This window comes from Aegilops tauschii, chromosome 2 (genome assembly GCF_002575655.3).
Source record: "Aegilops tauschii subsp. strangulata cultivar AL8/78 chromosome 2, Aet v6.0, whole genome shotgun sequence".
Classification (NCBI taxonomy): Eukaryota; Viridiplantae; Streptophyta; class Magnoliopsida; order Poales; family Poaceae; genus Aegilops; species Aegilops tauschii.
In genome coordinates, this window is record NC_053036.3 from 588,924,922 (window position 1) to 588,941,554 (window position 16,633).

Consider the following 16,633-nt stretch of genomic DNA (forward strand, 5'->3'; position numbering starts at 1 on the left):
AAACATGCAATCAAGTGTTAGTTGCCAAAAGAAGTAACACAAGTGTTGTAAGTTATGAATCTCATAAGAAGACGCCCACTAGTCAATAATATTGTCTAATCAGTCAAACAAAACACTGGTCATGGCTACCATTATTTGTGTTGCTTGCTTATCCAAGTAGTCATCCTTTCTTCTTCGGATTTTATTGGGTCGTGCACGCGTGTTGATGAAGCGAAGATTCATGCGTGCCTTGTCGGGCTCTATGTCGGTATCAGTCTCAATAAATCTATTATTATAAAATCTGATAGCTCTTTTGTGGTCTGCTTTCCTGCAAATGATTTTCTTGACAGGTCCCCTTTTGTTGATCTTAAGAGGAAAGCACAAAGCATTATGAAGCTTACAAATAATTTCAAGATCGTCAAGATCAATCGCCATGCAAACATGGCGGCTTATGAGATTGCCAAGTTTAGTTTTGACAATAGGTCGGGCGGTCTTCTTTACTATAGTATTCTGCCCTACGTGATGTATTCTGTAATGAATGATTGAAAGCATGATCTAAGCTGACCATAGGCTCACAAATGCATAATCCGTGTATCCAAAAGACCCTCGAAGCTTGGGGAGCAACCTACATTTGCACGTACATATAATGCATGAAAATTTGACAAAATAACACGTCTTTGTTTGTTCTTGACACAAACGACACGATAAAAATGTGTTATCTTGTCAATTTCACCATTGTACATGGCACGCTTAGACTTGGCGTATCAAACATACCGATGTACTACTAACTGTCTTTTGATTAAATAAAGTCACCGAAGTTTCAAAAAGTATCATCTCACATTTTCATGTTTTGCTGAACCGTTTCCTTTTTTTACAGATATTTTGCAGAAGAAAGAAATGACAACCCCCCCCCCCCCCCCCACACACACACACAAAAAGACCTACCCGACCGCAGCCGGGAAGGTACTGTAGACACGACAGGGGATATTTGGTCGATTCCGAAAAACCAGCCAAGCAAAAACCTCCAAAATCTCCCCAAAACCCTAGAGTATTGCACGCCAGATCCCCTCTCCTCTCCTCCCGGCCACCTCTCCCCACCCCCATTCCCCGCACGGCCAAGGGAAAATGGCGCCGTCCACCTCGTCGGCCTCCGCCCTCCTCCACCTCCCGGGTCTGCCTCCCCGGGGACCCCATAGAGGCGGGTGGCGGAACCACCCGCGGCGGCCGCGCCATGCGGCCGTGCGGTGCTCCTTCGCGTTCGCGCCCGTGGAGACGGCGAGGATAAAGGTCGTGGGCGTAGGTGGCGGCGGCAACAACGCCGTCAACCGCATGATCGGCAGCGGCCTCCAGGTAGCGCGGCGCCCCTTGCTTGGACCTCCTCCCCTCCTCCCGCGGAACTGGGGTTCCTTTCTGCCCCGTGCTCGGCGTGTAGATCCATTTCCTAGTCTGATTTGAAATTCGAACCTAGCAAGCGAGCGAGTTAATCAGCGGCATTGTTTCCTTCCTCCCCATCCGTTCCAGGCCACCACCCGTGGTGTGCTTTAGTTCAGCATACGAGTCTATGTAGGCTGGTGTGACGAATGCTCATGTATGCTTACTACATTGTTTCCTAAACAATAAAATGTGTGCTTATAGATTGAAAATTATTCCTTGCCTTCACAGAAGCATCTAGGGAAGTCTAATGCAGTATAATTGTACAGTGACGATGACTGCACATTCATTGTCTGTTTTCTCAAATACTGATGAATGCATTATACAATTTCAGGGAATCGAGTTTTATGCTATAAACACAGACTCCCAGGCTCTTGTGAATTCCCAGGCGCAACATCCGCTACAAATTGGAGAACAATTGACTCGTGGGCTGGGTAATACTTCCTATCTTCTTATGAAAGAAGGATGTCTTTATGGGCGTTTTCGCCCCTAATGCAAACTTTGTGTTGGTGCGCTGAAAAATAGAACAGAAATCAAACAGTATACCAGATGACACATGGTTGCGGACTGCAAATTCCACTGTAAATAGCGCATATTGTTAACGAGACTAAGTATGTCTGTGCAAACAGGTACTGGTGGAAATCCTAATTTGGGAGAACAAGCTGCCGAGGAATCAAAGGAAGTGATAGCTAATGCCCTCCGAGATTCTGACCTTGTCTTCATAACAGCTGGGATGGGAGGTGGTACTGGCTCCGGTGCTGCTCCAGTTGTTGCCCAGATAGCAAAGGAGGCCGGTTATCTTACTGTCGGTGTTGTCACCTACCCATTCAGCTTCGAAGGACGCAAGCGCTCTCTACAGGTATATTTTTGGTGCCTCGTTGAGCAATATTTGGTAATTTTGGTTAAGGTTGGCACTTTTTATTTATTTATCATATAGACTGTTATGCAAACGCTAGCTACAAGAGTTAGCCCTACCTCCAGCAATGTCATTTTCAGTCCTTACAGTAGTCTTAGCGTCAGTCCCCTAATGCTGTTGTATACAGTTTGTTGCTATTTGTTTTGTGAAAATACCCCTAAAATACATTCGATTATTAACTACCATCATTTGTCTGATATGAATTCATTTGATTGCTAGTCATTGGAATTTCTGTTTGCGGTGTTACTCTTTCTTTTTGGACCACTCCTGCTTAAGTAGACTTTGTTTTTCTCTAGTTATTTTAATTTCTTGTCACCACTTCAGGCACTCGAAGCATTGGAGAAGCTTGAAAGAAGTGTTGACACTCTGATTGTGATTCCAAATGATCGGTTGTTAGATATTGCTGATGAGAATATGCCCTTGCAAGACGCATTTCTCCTGGCAGATGATGTCCTTCGACAGGGTGTCCAAGGAATATCAGACATTATCACGGTGGGTTTTCCCCTTCTCTATGCTGCAGTTACTTAGTTGTGACTAGCACAATGTTGTGTGTTTTTGCTATGGTTAAAAACAATACTATATGCTTAAAAAGGTTGTTCTTGCTATTGTTAAAAACAAAACTGTATGCTTAAAAAGATTTTTAGTTCTAAGTTTGCCCTCAATTCCATCCATTTGTGACAAATTCAATATGTGGTGTAAGCCAAATGTGAACAGATCGGCACTACCAATTGACATCTTTATAGCAGTATAAAGATGACATAATACTTATCTGAAATTCTGCAGATACCTGGGCTCGTGAATGTTGATTTTGCTGATGTGAAAGCTGTGATGAAAAATTCTGGAACTGCCATGCTTGGAGTTGGTGTTTCTTCCAGCAAAAACCGTGCCCAAGAAGCTGCTGAGCAGGCAACTCTTGCCCCTTTGATAGGGTCATCCATTGAGGCAGCTACTGGTGTCGTGTACAACATCACTGGTGGGAAGGACATCACTTTACAAGAAGTGAACAAGGTCTCTCAGGTGCGTGAACAACATCACTGACTCCTTACCGTTATCTTTGATGGTCTTTGAAGAATTGATGAAGGCCATTAGAACATCGAAACAGCTGGCAGTAGAACCAATACATGCATATTTAGGTCATTGACATGGAAGTGATGTACTGTTGACTGTTTTGAGAGTAACCACCACTCATTCACTTTCTGCAGATCGTGACAAGCTTGGCTGATCCCTCGGCAAACATAATTTTCGGAGCTGTGGTCGACGACCGTTATAACGGCGAGATCCACGTGACCATCATCGCAACAGGATTTCCGCAGTCCTTCCAGAAGTCCCTTCTGGCTGACCCGAAGGGAGCACGGATACTGGAGGCGAAAGAAAAAGCGGCTAGCCTCGCAACGGCTGCTGCGGCGCAACAACCGGCGGTGGCCGTCCCGACATGGTCCCGGAGGCTCTTCTCCTGAACACTGTTCAGCAGGCAAACAACCTTGCAATTGTGAGGCTGTGGTTCACACTTTCTCGAGGCAGTAGAGATTTTTAGCCGGTGTTATTCTTTTTGGCTGTGTAAACACTCTTAAAACTAGTTTTGCGTAGTGATTAGGTTCCCGCCTAGTGTATGTATTGTTCAGACACTTGACTCGGTTGGTTTAGAAAGTGTTCTGTTCGTTGACAGCTTTGGCAACCCCAGGTCTCGCCTGTTGCATTTTGTGGGTGTGTATGAGCTTGTGTGCGATTGTTGAATCCGGCTAGATTCTGCGTGTTAGTGTATCCACTTTCTTGCTCGAAAACGAGGGGACTACGGAAATTGTCAAACTCTTTCAAATTTCATCCGTCTTTTCTAGTAAGGAAGCTACAAATAATGCAAACTATGAATTCTCATGGAGAGTTTGATCCAGTGTCATATGGTGCGCGTACCCGCCTGCCTATTTATATTGCCAAAATAGAAATGCTAAAATGTTGTCGACATACATGAGATTTGTCAAGTAGTAGATCAAGAAAAACCAGTCATGTCCAAGCAATATACATCCGTCCATGCATGTCTGCAACACAACTTCTTTTTTTTGAGGGAATGCAACACAACATTTTTTTAAAAAAATTTCAGGGGGTTTTGTCGATGAGAATATATGCAGCACAAGTGCACAACACCGGACAAGAAAGCATCTCGTATTGCGTCGTGTAGCCTTTGGTAGTAAGTATCACCGGGCCAAGAAGCCCACAGGGTTGCCCGGCCGTGAGCCCTTTGCCTCGGCCTTTTCCACCTACTTGCGGCTGCGCGGAGTGGAGGCTCTCATTTCCCAGAGCGATTAGTCCCACATCGCTGCTCGGAGTCGCAGCGCTACCATGCAGCAGTATATAAGGAGGGCCACGGCTTCCATTCAAAGGCACGCAGCTGCGCAGCGGGCACAAAGCGCACTATTCTTTCGCCTTTTACTAAAGAATACCGTGTGCACACTGCAATTAGCAGCATACGCTAATTTTTGAAGGGGATCCTCCTTAACTGGAGGGCCCAACAATTCAATTTTAAATTTTGCAATTCGAACTTTGGATGATTGGATGCGGAACTCTGCTTCGTGCCTGTAATAGCCCTCTACCTTAGCTTTAGAAAATTTGCCCCCTTAAATTATGGGGAACGTTTGCTGCTAGGTGCTGGACGTACGCTCCTTACCCATTAATGCATAGCTTCATGTCCGAGACACCGGCAGGAGCCTCACGCTGCGGCCGGCGTACTTATGAATTTTACATCGGATGTGAGGCTTACTGAATTTTACTAGTACTAGCTGAATTCTACAGCCTGATCGTTTTTTTACTACTATACCTGCTGGCTGAATTTTTACACACGTGAAGCTCCTTGCTGAAATATCTTCTAGTAAGCATGCACGTGCAACGCACATCTCAAACAAAATGAATTGATATAATATAATATTAAAATATATTTTCAAAAGAGTGACATATTTTGTGATCCAACGCACGGACCATAATCAGTAATAAAAACATTTATTATGAATCTATTTTTTATGTTAGTGAGTTTTTATTACCGAGCCAACTGTCTTTATCATGGTGTCTTATGCCAACGATATGAGCGCGCGTGTAACACATGATCCAGAAACATGTCTTCACATAAAATGCACGATGACATAATAATTGTATTATAATTTATTACAAAAAGATATTTTAGAAACCACAACTATGCATCTCTTGAAGGTCCATCATTTGAAGCAATGAAGGTCCATCTATTGATGCGATCTATGATGCTTCGTTCAATTGATGGGATATTGTTTTGAGCTTCATTCTCTTCATACTTTAAAATATGCACCAAAGATTGCTTTCTCAGTTCAAAATAATCCTACATATGCATTATGCAACATTGTTATAACAAAATAATGTGCAATGTGTATACAAATAAGCATGGTGTAAATACTAACCTGGGGTATGGGAAAATATAGCTGTCCATCGCACAATGAGTGCATGAAATTAAACACCAAATAACCCGACAAGGCACTGCATTTATAAAAATATTACATTGCCTATTGAATAAATCAATTAATCTTGTAATGCATTGAAAAGATTCATACCCATGTGAGTTTGTTGGAACAACAGGAACTTTGCATTCCCATTTAGAGATGTCGTCTTTGAATGCAGGGTTTGCAACTTGGAGCGCACGGTTTAGGTTGTTGACCACAGTTTTAAGTACAATTTTTCCCAAAATAGGTATTGGTATCGGATCCATAATTGAGACAACTTTTTTATTTTCATCAAGAACAAACAATAGAAATGTCCCACAAATATCCCATGGCAATAAAATCTGCAACGATGCATACGCTTTAAAAATTTAGAAAACATTAGTTAAGGCATGACAAACCATTGTTATAAATTAAAATTGTAAAACTTACTATATCACACCGTGAAATATGATACTCATTACTGTCTGGCCAGCTATCAAACATCGATTTCAACATAGCAATGTCCATATTGTCACGATGACGCGAGTCTCGTGCATAGTAGGACATGGACTAAAATAAGAAAAAGAAAATAATAGTTCCATGAGGCAAAAATGTAATACATGATTATAATGACTTACACAAAGATTTAGATCGATGTAGTGACATGGAATGTCTCTGAAAAGCTGGACTTCATGGTGCGCTAGTATCCGTACAGCCATATTGAAGCAATCAACATCCATGCATTCATCATTATTTAATATGTTTTTTATTTGTCTCAAATTCAAACTAATGGGATAAGGATCAGAGCTTTTCACCCATTCGCTTATGTAAAATTGAAATTCTGTCAATTATAATAAAATCAGAGTAATTTATTAAAATACAAAATGAACTAAAAAATATATGGCTTACTCTAGTAGAGCGACATCATCAACCATACCGATGAACAAACAAAGTTCATCTATTAAGTTATCATTTGTTGGAGTGAGAGAGGGCGAAAGGATAAATGATTGCGAGATGAGCTCAACTTCTGACAATGTACTCAATGGTTTGAGGTTCTCAGGGGGTGTTTCCAGAATCATACAATCCGTGGGATCTGTGTTGTTTTTGTCATCTTCAATGTCTCGATTTCTTATATTATCATCATAATTTCGAGTCCACTAAAATGACTGCTAGTTTCGTTCTAAAATCTGTGATATGATCCTATTAAAATAGAACTCATAGTTAAATAGTGATACACCATAGAATGTAAGTATAATGATACACATCGAAAAATACCTGTGTAGGAGAGTCAGACAAAATTTCTCCTGTGAAGTACTCCATAAAATTTACCATCCACAAACCACAAAATGACCTGCATGATTACAAAATTTAAATATATTCAATAGTTTTTTTTATCAATTTTATAGATATTTATATAAGAAGACTTTTAAAATCATCAAATGAGCATGACTGTAACAAAGAAGTGATGATAAAAAAAAATCCCGCGCTCACTCATAATCCCTCTCCGGAATGTATGAAAAATAATGTAAGAAGTTAATATATTTTGGTTTGGACAACCCCGCACTCACTCATAATCCCTCTCCGAAACGTGCTTAACAGTGGAGGTTAGTAAAGTAGTAGAGTATTAAATAAAAAACTCAGTTAGTGAACCTTCCACTACCCCCTCACTCCCTCCTCCTTCACAGGCACACGCCAGATTCCCCATTCTTCCCTCCCTCCTCCTTCACTGGCACACGCCAGATTCCCCATCCACAGCCGGCGATCTGTGGTGGCCGTCCCTCCCCTTCGTCACCACTGCCAGCCGCCGCGGAGGCCCCTGATGCGCCCCGCCCCTTCCCTTCGTCACCACTGCCGGCCGCCGTGGAGGCCCGTGATGTGCCCCGCCCCTCCCCTTCGTCACCATTGCCAGCGGGCGCATAGGCCCTTGATCTGCCCCGCCCCTTCTTCGTATAAGGTCGCCGAGGTGCTCGAGCTCGGCATGCGCGTCGGCGACGCCGGGGCCCTCCCTCCTCCTGACGCACTCACCGTCGCCGCCATGAGCGTCTCCACCTTCTCCCGCGTGCCATGAACTTCCCTTCTCCCCCTGCTCGGGACGCCAGCAAGGTCCGGTTTCAACTCTTATCCCCTCGATCCGGATGCTCTGCTCTCCGACCACAACTTTATTTGGCTGTTCGATTCAGTCCGAAGCAAGAGCTCGCGATCTGCAGTTCCTTCCTTCCATGGATGACCACGAAGACCTCTGCGTGCTGTGCTGCTGCTCGGGACCCTCCCTATGCTTCTCATCGCTCGTCCGGGTCCAGGTTAGTCTCTCCGACCCCTGCTTGTCCCCGTCAAATCGGTGCATAGCCTCATTTTATTCTGCAGTCTGTATCCTTTCAGCTTGTATACTTTATTCTTATTGTGGAGAAATTTCTTTTGTGATGCAACTAATGGGGACATACAAAAAACACATAATGTCGATTGCTTTGAGTTAGAAGGTATACCCATCTGTCTGCAGTCTGCTCTTAATACACTCTTCCCTTGGCCATGCACTGATGTTTAAGTCTTTCCACTTATCAGATTTTAGTTCCATTTGAAGCTTAGCATATTGGAATACATTTTCCAGTCCTTTCAGCTGTTGCATGAGTAAATGACAAAGTATTAGCATCACAACCAAAGAATAACAGAAAATTGTCTTATCAAAAGATGGTGCAGTGGGACTAATAACTAACCATAGTAGTGAAGTCTTTGCGGTTCATTCCTGGGCCTACCGAGTCGAGCACCTGGATACATCGCTTCCCGGTATTTATAACTGCTAGGTACCAATGAAACTCTTCAATAACTGGAACGAATATCTGAAAATAGGTTTTTTGTTAGTTTAGGTCCCGTGTATACAAACATTTGTCCTCTATTGTATTCATAGTAATATGTACGGAACTGAGACTCACCATATCATGTTCCAAATAAGTTTTAGCTCTCTGTAATACCCATCTTGGTGCGTCATCCTGTATAGAGCTAAATTCCTTTATCATCTTAGAGATGCATGCATTCTCTAAGAACACACTTCCACCTGACCTCATCTGTAGATGCTCTCTAGCACTTATGCAATGTATGTATGCGTCTATGATCTACAATATCAAGTGCACACCTTGGTTAGGAGATAACAGGAACTCATGTTAATAACATCCTCTTATCATATAAAGCTACATATACTTACTTCGTCGCCAACAAATTCTCCTTCAGTTAAAAGGCGTACTAATTGTAATTTTTTGAGATATGAGTAGTTGATGCTCACTAAATTTTTTTTATCGCTTGGTTCAGTCATGATATTTTCAATCACGGACCAATCATCGCCGGTGCAGGCATAATCTATCATGATGTAAGTCAAAACATTTATTAATAACGAAGAAAATAAATGTAGCAAAAGCAAGGCATAGAAGGACTTGTCCGTGCCTTCTGGAGCCACCACATAGTCTGGTTCCTTCTTGGGTTTGTTATATAGTCGGATAGGCTTCCCTGTTTGTGGCCCTTCCATGCCGGAAGTTTGTGCTAAATCTTCATCCTCATCTGCCACCATTTGTTCACTTGTTTCATCAAAGGATAATTCCTGAAAGCCACAGTACAAAGAATAATTGGTATGCAGGATGTAACATAATTAGAATTAGAACTATTTGGGACATAGTTGAAAAAGAGAAGATGCCTCTGTCACTTCGGAGACTTCGGAATCAGTGGACTGCGTGCTCTGCTTTTTCTCCACTTCTTCTGTGTTGGCTATTCCATTTGATTCTGCCAGAGTGTCCCCTATAGTTTCCGCCCCTTCGTTGCCCAATGTTTGTGGTAATTCCCCATCCTGAGCTAGCCCCATTCATTCACTTGTTTCGTCGAAGTTTAGTTCCTGAGAGCAACATTACAAAGAATATTTTGTATGCAGGATATAATATAATTAGAATTCGAACTATTTGAGACATAGTTGGAAAAGAAAATATGCCTCTATCACCTCGGAACCAGTGACCCGCGTGCTTTTCTTTTTCTCCACTTCTCCTTTGTCGGCCATTTCATTTGATTCTGCCAGCTTCTCCCCTATAGGTTCTGCCTCTTTGGTGTTGAATGTTTGTGCTAATTTATCGCCTTGAGGTGGCTGCATTGTTCGCTTGTCTCCTTGAAGTTTATTCCTGAGAGCAATATTACAAAGAATAATTCCATATTGCGCGCGAGGCGTATCTTCCGGGTCTTCTCCCACAGATAGGATCTCAGAAGTGTAGCATCCGTGATCTGTGCTCTTGTCCCACGTGTCACAATGGGAAGGACCTGCCTGAAATCCCCACCAAAGACGACAACCTTTCCCCCAAATGGCAAAGAACAGTCCATTATGTCCTGCAGGGATCTATCAAGCGTCTCAACTACTTGACGTTTTTTCATAGCGACCTCATCCCAAATTATCAAGGACGCTTGTTTAAGCAACTCCGCTGTACCACTCTCCTTTGTGAAACTACACATGCTGTTGTCAGTGAGTTTGATTGGAATTTTGAACCTGGAGTGCGCAGTCCGTCCTCCGGGCATTATCGACGCCGCTATACCTGATGTAGCAGTTGCGATCGCTATCTGGCCCATCGAACGCACCTTTGCAAGCAATGCCTTGTACAAGTATGTCTTCCCAGTGCCTCCTGGACCATCAACAAAGAATATCTGGCTTTTTTGTTTCATCACATGATCCATTATCTCATTGAAACCAGCCGGCTGCTCATTGTTCAAACTGCTAAATAAATCTATGTGTTCTTTGTCCACGCTGATTTGACTCTCCTCTGTTACCTCTTTGTACTCACCGTCATAAGAACCATCGTTCTCAAGTAAATCCGGAAGTCCATAGCTTGTAATATCTTTTCCCATGGATTGCAACATATCCCTGATATCTCTGAGGACCATCTGCTCAAGGTTGCCTCATTGGATTGATTACGACGGTAATCCTCAGACATTGATGCCAGGTGTTTGTCCCACAACTGCCGGATTTCTGTTGCCTCGCAAAACATGAGTATAGCTGCAAATAACCGTCTTAGGGCAGAAGGCATCTGAAATGTGGCTGTCTCCGTCATGCAGTCATCAAGAGTCCTGTCGTGCTCAATGAGGCCTAAGTGCTCACATGCCTCCCTGACGGAACTGCACGGCTTGCCATTTACTGTTTTTAAATCATCGAATGAAGTGGCACCTCAGACATGACTTAGGAGCACACGCAAGTAGTATCTCTCTCCTTCAGCAGGGTGTGCATGCACAAGTCTTCCAATCTGTGATATTTTATTTCTTCTATTCCGCCACCTCTTATTTCCAGGTATCCATCTATAATGTTCTGGAAACTCTCTGTACAACCATTTTCGTGCTGTTGGAAACTTCCGGTTCATCTCAAAGTATTCTGTAAGCATGGACTTGGAAGAAGATGGTCGAGCTACAACATTTGCAAGATTTTCACATGCTTTAAATGCAATTGTATGCATATTTGGCAAATGAAGCTGGAGTTGTAGCACAGATGGACTGACACCAAACATTTTAAAACCAAAAATCCTGTAAATAGCCTCTGAAGGAGATACATAGCGTGCATCCCTATATTGTCGGATTTCATTGATGATTCCACCATCATTGATGATATCCTGCTCGAATGCAAAGGATGTACGATCATGCCCTTTATAGATGTACTTGAACAAGTACTTGACTGCCTTGATGCTCGAGCATGCTTCGACATTAATGTGGCAGTTGTATCGCATAAGTAGTGAAGGGTTGTAAGGGACCACCCACCTATTGTCCAAATCTGCTCCTCTGATCCTAATTCGACGCCCATCGTCCCTCCGCCTATAGATGGGATATGAGTCTTTCCCTTGTTGTGTGGCATCACAAAAATCTCGCGGGTAATGAAACCGACACTGCCCATCAATCATGCAAGGGCAACTTTTTTTCAACTCGCCACATGGTCCATGCAGCATGTGTTTGACGACCAGATCATGTAGAACGGGGTGTTTCTCTTTGTCCGGTATCTTTGCACATATCACTCGATCATAGTCATCTGGTGTCGCTAACTTGCTTTTTGCCTTCATGATTAGAAGTATATGCTCATGAGGGAGACCTCGCTTCTGAAACTCAGTTACATGTACATAGGCTGCGACTTCTCCGAAATGCTTACCCTTAGTTAGTAAGTCCATCATATCTCGCTGTTTAGCCTTGTATACTCTTGCCACCAGGTCTGGATGGTCCTGCGGCAGTTGTCCAGGCAACAGTTTCTCGGTTATCTCCTCCCAATAGGGGTTGCAAGTCATGGTGATAAAATAATCCGGTTTACCCCACCGCTGCACTATTGCCATAGCATCCAAGAACCTCCGCTGCATGTCGCGATCACCACCAGGAAATGTACGTGGAAGCACAATTCTTTTGCCAATTCGATCTCTGCGTGACTCGCCGACAACGACGGTGTCAACATTTCTTTTGCATTATGATGTATTAGAATAAACACAAGCACACTACCTAGTAGAGGTCAGCGCGTATAACCTTCTGATTTTCCGGCTTTGAGTACCAATCAAGCCGCATAGTCTCAATCTTGATATACATGTCAACAGCCCACTGTTGGAAAAGGCGCCCCCCGAACAAGACGATGTTAAAAAGCTTCCTCCTGACTTGCAGCTTGAAACAGTAGTACTCCCTTGCACTAACAAATTTTCTGGATTGTGTTGCATTGACCTCATTGTCACCAAAATCGTCATCTGGGTTATCCTCATTGTCATCTACAAGATTGAGAACATCAATATCAATATGGTGGGTGGACTTGTAATGATCGACAACATTCATAATGATCGACAACATAATATTTGAAGAATAAGCAATGATGATTAATACCCGAAGGTAAATCAGTGCCATGGGCTTCATGCGGTGTAAAATTCCCATCTTGTTCTCTTTCCCTAATGAAGTTCCCATCTGATAGATATGACAGATGTAGATGAAAACACAAGTTTTGACCAAGCCCCTGAAAAATAGAAAGTATATAAATTAATAGTTCACATCATACCTGTATATAATTCAGGGGCTTGGTTTCCTTGTGGTGCAGGATTATCGGCTTCATGCGCTGCAAAATCACCATCTTCTTCTCTTTCTCTAATCAAGTCTTCAACTGATACATAAAAGCTCTCATCATCATTCACAAATAGCTTGTATATAAAATAACAGTGAACATCATACCTATGTGTAAATCAGAGGCTTGGTTTCCTTGCAGTGCAGACATATGTACTGAATTTTGGGTCATGTCATCTGGGGCCCAAATATATGGCATGCAACGATTCCAGCCAGTCTCTCCACGTGGGAAGAATAGTGGATATGACAATGGGCCGTAGCACCCATAGTATGCTCTAATATACAGGGGCCGGTTTCTTGTTTTTCCATGCACAACAACACCCCTGTCAAAGCAATTTTGTGGGTCACTCCCTTCAACGCATATGGCTGCCATTTGGGAACTCGTTGGGGGCATTGTACCTTCGTTGATCCAGCTTGATATCTGTGTTTAGCGAGATTCTATACTCATGTAGATTCGGAACAGACCCAAGGCTCTTCAAAACTTGCGCATGAGGGTTACGCTGTATTATTCTCAGAATATGCCGTATGAGGTCTATATTAAGATCTGGAGACCTATTAGCCCTGTGAATCAAGTTTTGATCTGTATCATAAATATAGAGTTGCAAATGCCGAGGGCCATTATCAGTCGGCACCAGATTGTCAAGAGCGTGGTACAGCCCACCACACGCACGAAATGTATATATGCCAGTTCCTACCGCAGTGCTTACTCGGCGATCAAGGGTGACGCCTAGACTTGTGAATGAGAAGTGCGAGTTGAAATACCATATATGTTCTCTGAAATACTTAGCGTCCTCATCATCTTGACTTGTAAACAACCGTTTCAACTCTTCTGGAACATCTGGAGTAAACAAATCGACTTTTCCTTTTCTGCAACAAAATGCTGGCCCCTCGAATGGAAACCGCAACGCCCCACAGTGGCGACAGTCCGCAACATTTCTTAGGACATGGTGCTTTGTAGGTAGGTTTCGGTATATGAAGTCATCAGTATTTGCTACAGGCACTGCTCGTGTAGCATGGTGTCCAATTTGGTACGATTCAAAAGCAACATCTAGCACAGGACAACACATGTATTATCAGTAAATACTACTAATATGTGCATTTTAGATTTCTAAATTAGAAAATACGCAATGCACATACCCTGATCCATAAAAATTCTAGCTTCTTCATCAGGCTCATGGTATGCAGCTTCTCCATTATGCAATGGCTCCAAGCAGTCTAGTAGGGAATATATTGGTCATACAGAAATGATTCTAAATTATGTACGATGACCTTTATGTGTGTATGATAGTATATACAAAATACCTTGTAAATTGTTTTGTTCAACAACAGGCTCAAAAATTCCATATGGATCATCTTTCTGGTCATTGCCCACTATGAAAAATCATAAGATCAGTTGAGCATGAGCATGCTGGATCGTCAAAATCCCATATCAGATTATTAGTGTTTTGAGTACCTAGTGGAGCCGGTTGCGCAGGCCCGCTCGTATCATATTCTGGCGTATTTTCAAGTTGGTTGGATCCCCTAAAAGGGTGTATACCTGAAGAAACAATCGAAAATCAGGGATTTATTATCAAATATACATTGTCGGCACCCCAACAACATAACTATACTGACGAACTAACCAGCATGCTCAGTTGTGCAATCTGGATCACGTATTATGCTCAGTTGTGGTACCTCAACTCCTGAAATTTGGGTGGGAGGTCCTGCATGTACAATTAATTTTCGTACAGAAGATGATTACAATCAGAATGGTGGCTGGACCGGAAGGCAAAGCCAGTTAAATATACCTCGGGCAATATCTCTGAGGGGGCTTTGCATTTTCTGTACTCGAGTCACAACAATAGCTCGTTTTGAGCTTCCAGCTATTAGTTGCCTCTGATACGCATCATTCTTGTGCAACCAATTGGATTCATCCTCGCATGTTAAATAATTTTCCTTGTCGTGAGGGATTTGTTCATGAGATGAACTTAGTATATTTGACAAGCCTGCCACAAAATTTCAGCAGCACACGAGTACCCATTTTTTTGGCATATTAGATGAGGTAAGAATATGCAATCAATATTTTATGGTACACCCCAACCTGTCAACTTTTGTAGTTGGGTAACACCGGATTGTCCTGTAGGTGGTGTGTGTGACACAGTGTTATCATCGTTGAGGCCAGTAGTAATCTTTCTCTTTTCACGGGATAGGCGTTGTCATTTTAATATCTCATCCATGTTTTGTGCATACCGCTCCCTGTCCCTTTGCCTCTCAACTCCTTAGGGTCTGCATATATGTGTAATAAAGTTAATTAGTATGAACACATAGGGCTGTATATAATTTGTTGATCACCATTACCTCCGTACATGGGCACCGGTGTTTGTGTTTCATTTTCTTGCTCATTGACATCGGCAACCACAACGGTCATTTCTATATCACTGTAGTCTTGATGTTGTCTCTTGAAGACACCATCCATGCTCTGTGAATACTGTTCCCCAACCAGTTGGCTCTGCATTTCGTTAGGATCCACATCTATGACATATTGTTGTTAGTTTGGTCCATGCATGTCATCAGTCTTGTGAACAATACACAAGAATGCTGTATAAGGGCAATTTTACCTCGGGACATGGCCAGGGGTGTATGAGGTACATTTTGATCGACATTAAGCAATGTAGTTGAAGCCTGTTTCTTCTCACGGGCCTCACGTCGTCTTTTAAGGATATCATCTTTATTGCGTGCATAATACTCTCTGTTCCTCTGCCTCTTCAATTCTTTGGGGTCTGCATAAGTACATATCGTAAGTTAGGATATAAGCACCAACAAATACAGTATCACAATTTAGGAAAAGGCTGACGACAATTACCCAATAATCGGTTGTTACTTAGATCCTGAAATGGGGTGCGCGCTCCCGCACTTTTGGGAGATGACATACCCTTGGCCTTCATGTGAATATTCATGTCATTAAAAATTGGGAAGTTGATAATGTGCTCCATCAGAGCTGTATTTACATTATTAATAGGAAGTTGTAATGACAGGTCCCCTTGCAGGACCAGACTCTGTGGTTGGCCCTGATGTTGACGTCCACGCAGCCAGAAGGCAGAAGATGATATTGGCTCTGCTGTTGAGCCGCAAACATAGAATGTTGCTTTGACATGTACATAATTTGTGATTTATTGGTGGGGAAATGAACTTCTATTATTTATCCCGACGTATCTGCTTGGGACAATGAAGTTATATTCTTTATCCTCACGTAACTTTAGATGTTATCTAAAATATGAATGGCAATTTTAGTTGACACCAGGTCTAGGAGATAGGATGCATGTATCAATTAGGTTGGAAATCAAAGTAGGCAAAAGACTAACCATTAGCTACAGATGTAAAACAAACGGCTTGTAGTATTGTGATGTGCACATGTTTATATTTTAGAACTATATTCTGAAAATTATAATTCCGAGTAATGCTGCAACAGGTCAAAGGAAGAAGTTGAGACTAAAGTAGAGGGAAGAATTACAGCTGCGTGTATCTGGCTGGCTGCTGGGACGGGCAGGGCGGGCTCCTAGCAGTGGGGATCTCGCGTAGGGATGCCACGCTGCGAGGGCAGGGTCCTGGGCGTTCCGTGGTCTGGAGCCCTGGACTCCCTGCCCTGGCGACCTCGCGGAAGGATGCAACGCTGCTCGCGGACGGACTCCACGTTGCTCGGCAACAATGGCGATGGTGCGACGTTACAGTGCAGTGCCGCGAGGTCGGCGTGCAGGCAGGATGCGGCGGTGGTGGCCAGAGTGGAGGTTAAGGGCGATGGGAGCCAAATTAA

General features: G+C 43.0%; 2 protein-coding genes, 1 long non-coding RNA gene and 1 other non-coding gene across 4 annotated transcripts; 3 read left to right on the top strand and 1 right to left on the bottom strand.

Moving 5' to 3' along the window:
- The first annotated feature begins 997 nt into the window (after positions 1–997).
- Positions 998–4,001, top strand: LOC109750701 (cell division protein FtsZ homolog 1, chloroplastic). The gene is made up of 6 exons (XM_020309654.4): positions 998–1,329; positions 1,745–1,844; positions 2,040–2,269; positions 2,651–2,818; positions 3,110–3,343; positions 3,529–4,001. Exons 1-6 carry the CDS (start codon positions 1,105–1,107, stop codon positions 3,781–3,783), a joined length of 1,212 nt encoding a protein of 403 aa, XP_020165243.1. The 5' UTR covers positions 998–1,104; the 3' UTR covers positions 3,784–4,001.
- Positions 4,002–4,707: 706 nt separating this feature from the next.
- Positions 4,708–4,826, top strand: LOC120975042 (U5 spliceosomal RNA). Its single transcript, XR_005770887.1, has one exon. It is a non-coding gene; the product is annotated as a U5 spliceosomal RNA (small nuclear RNA).
- A 2,662-nt stretch (positions 4,827–7,488) lies between these two features.
- On the top strand, positions 7,489–16,536 carry LOC120973780 (uncharacterized). Its single transcript, XR_005769192.2, has 4 exons — positions 7,489–7,863; positions 7,941–8,060; positions 15,858–15,976; positions 16,292–16,536. It is a non-coding gene; the product is annotated as an uncharacterized lncRNA (long non-coding RNA).
- Positions 9,760–13,891, bottom strand: LOC141041795 (uncharacterized). Its single transcript, XM_073509081.1, has 4 exons — positions 12,952–13,891; positions 12,782–12,883; positions 12,613–12,690; positions 9,760–12,500 (listed from the first exon to the last, which is right to left on the bottom strand). The coding sequence occupies exons 1-4, from the start codon at positions 13,235–13,237 to the stop codon at positions 12,244–12,246; spliced, it is 723 nt and encodes a 240-aa protein (XP_073365182.1). The 5' UTR covers positions 13,238–13,891; the 3' UTR covers positions 9,760–12,243.
- Positions 16,537–16,633: the final 97 nt, after the last annotated feature.

Bases quoted from the DNA above. Each gene is read 5' to 3' on its own strand.
- LOC141041795 (XM_073509081.1), bottom strand. From the start codon at position 13,237: ATGCCCCCAACGAGTTCCCAAATGGCAGCCATATGCGTTGAAGGGAGT. The intron at 12,884-12,951 runs GTATGATGTTCA...TTTATGTATCAG, and splicing joins AGCCTCTGATTTACACATAG to TTGAAGACTTGATTAGAGAA. The intron at 12,501-12,612 runs GTATTAATCATC...TCAATCTTGTAG, and splicing joins TGGCACTGATTTACCTTCGG to ATGACAATGAGGATAACCCA.
- LOC109750701 (XM_020309654.4), top strand. From the start codon at position 1,105: ATGGCGCCGTCCACCTCGTCGGCCTCCGCCCTCCTCCACCTCCCGGGT. The intron at 1,330-1,744 runs GTAGCGCGGCGC...ATACAATTTCAG, and splicing joins TGATCGGCAGCGGCCTCCAG to GGAATCGAGTTTTATGCTAT. The intron at 2,819-3,109 runs GTGGGTTTTCCC...GAAATTCTGCAG, and splicing joins GAATATCAGACATTATCACG to ATACCTGGGCTCGTGAATGT.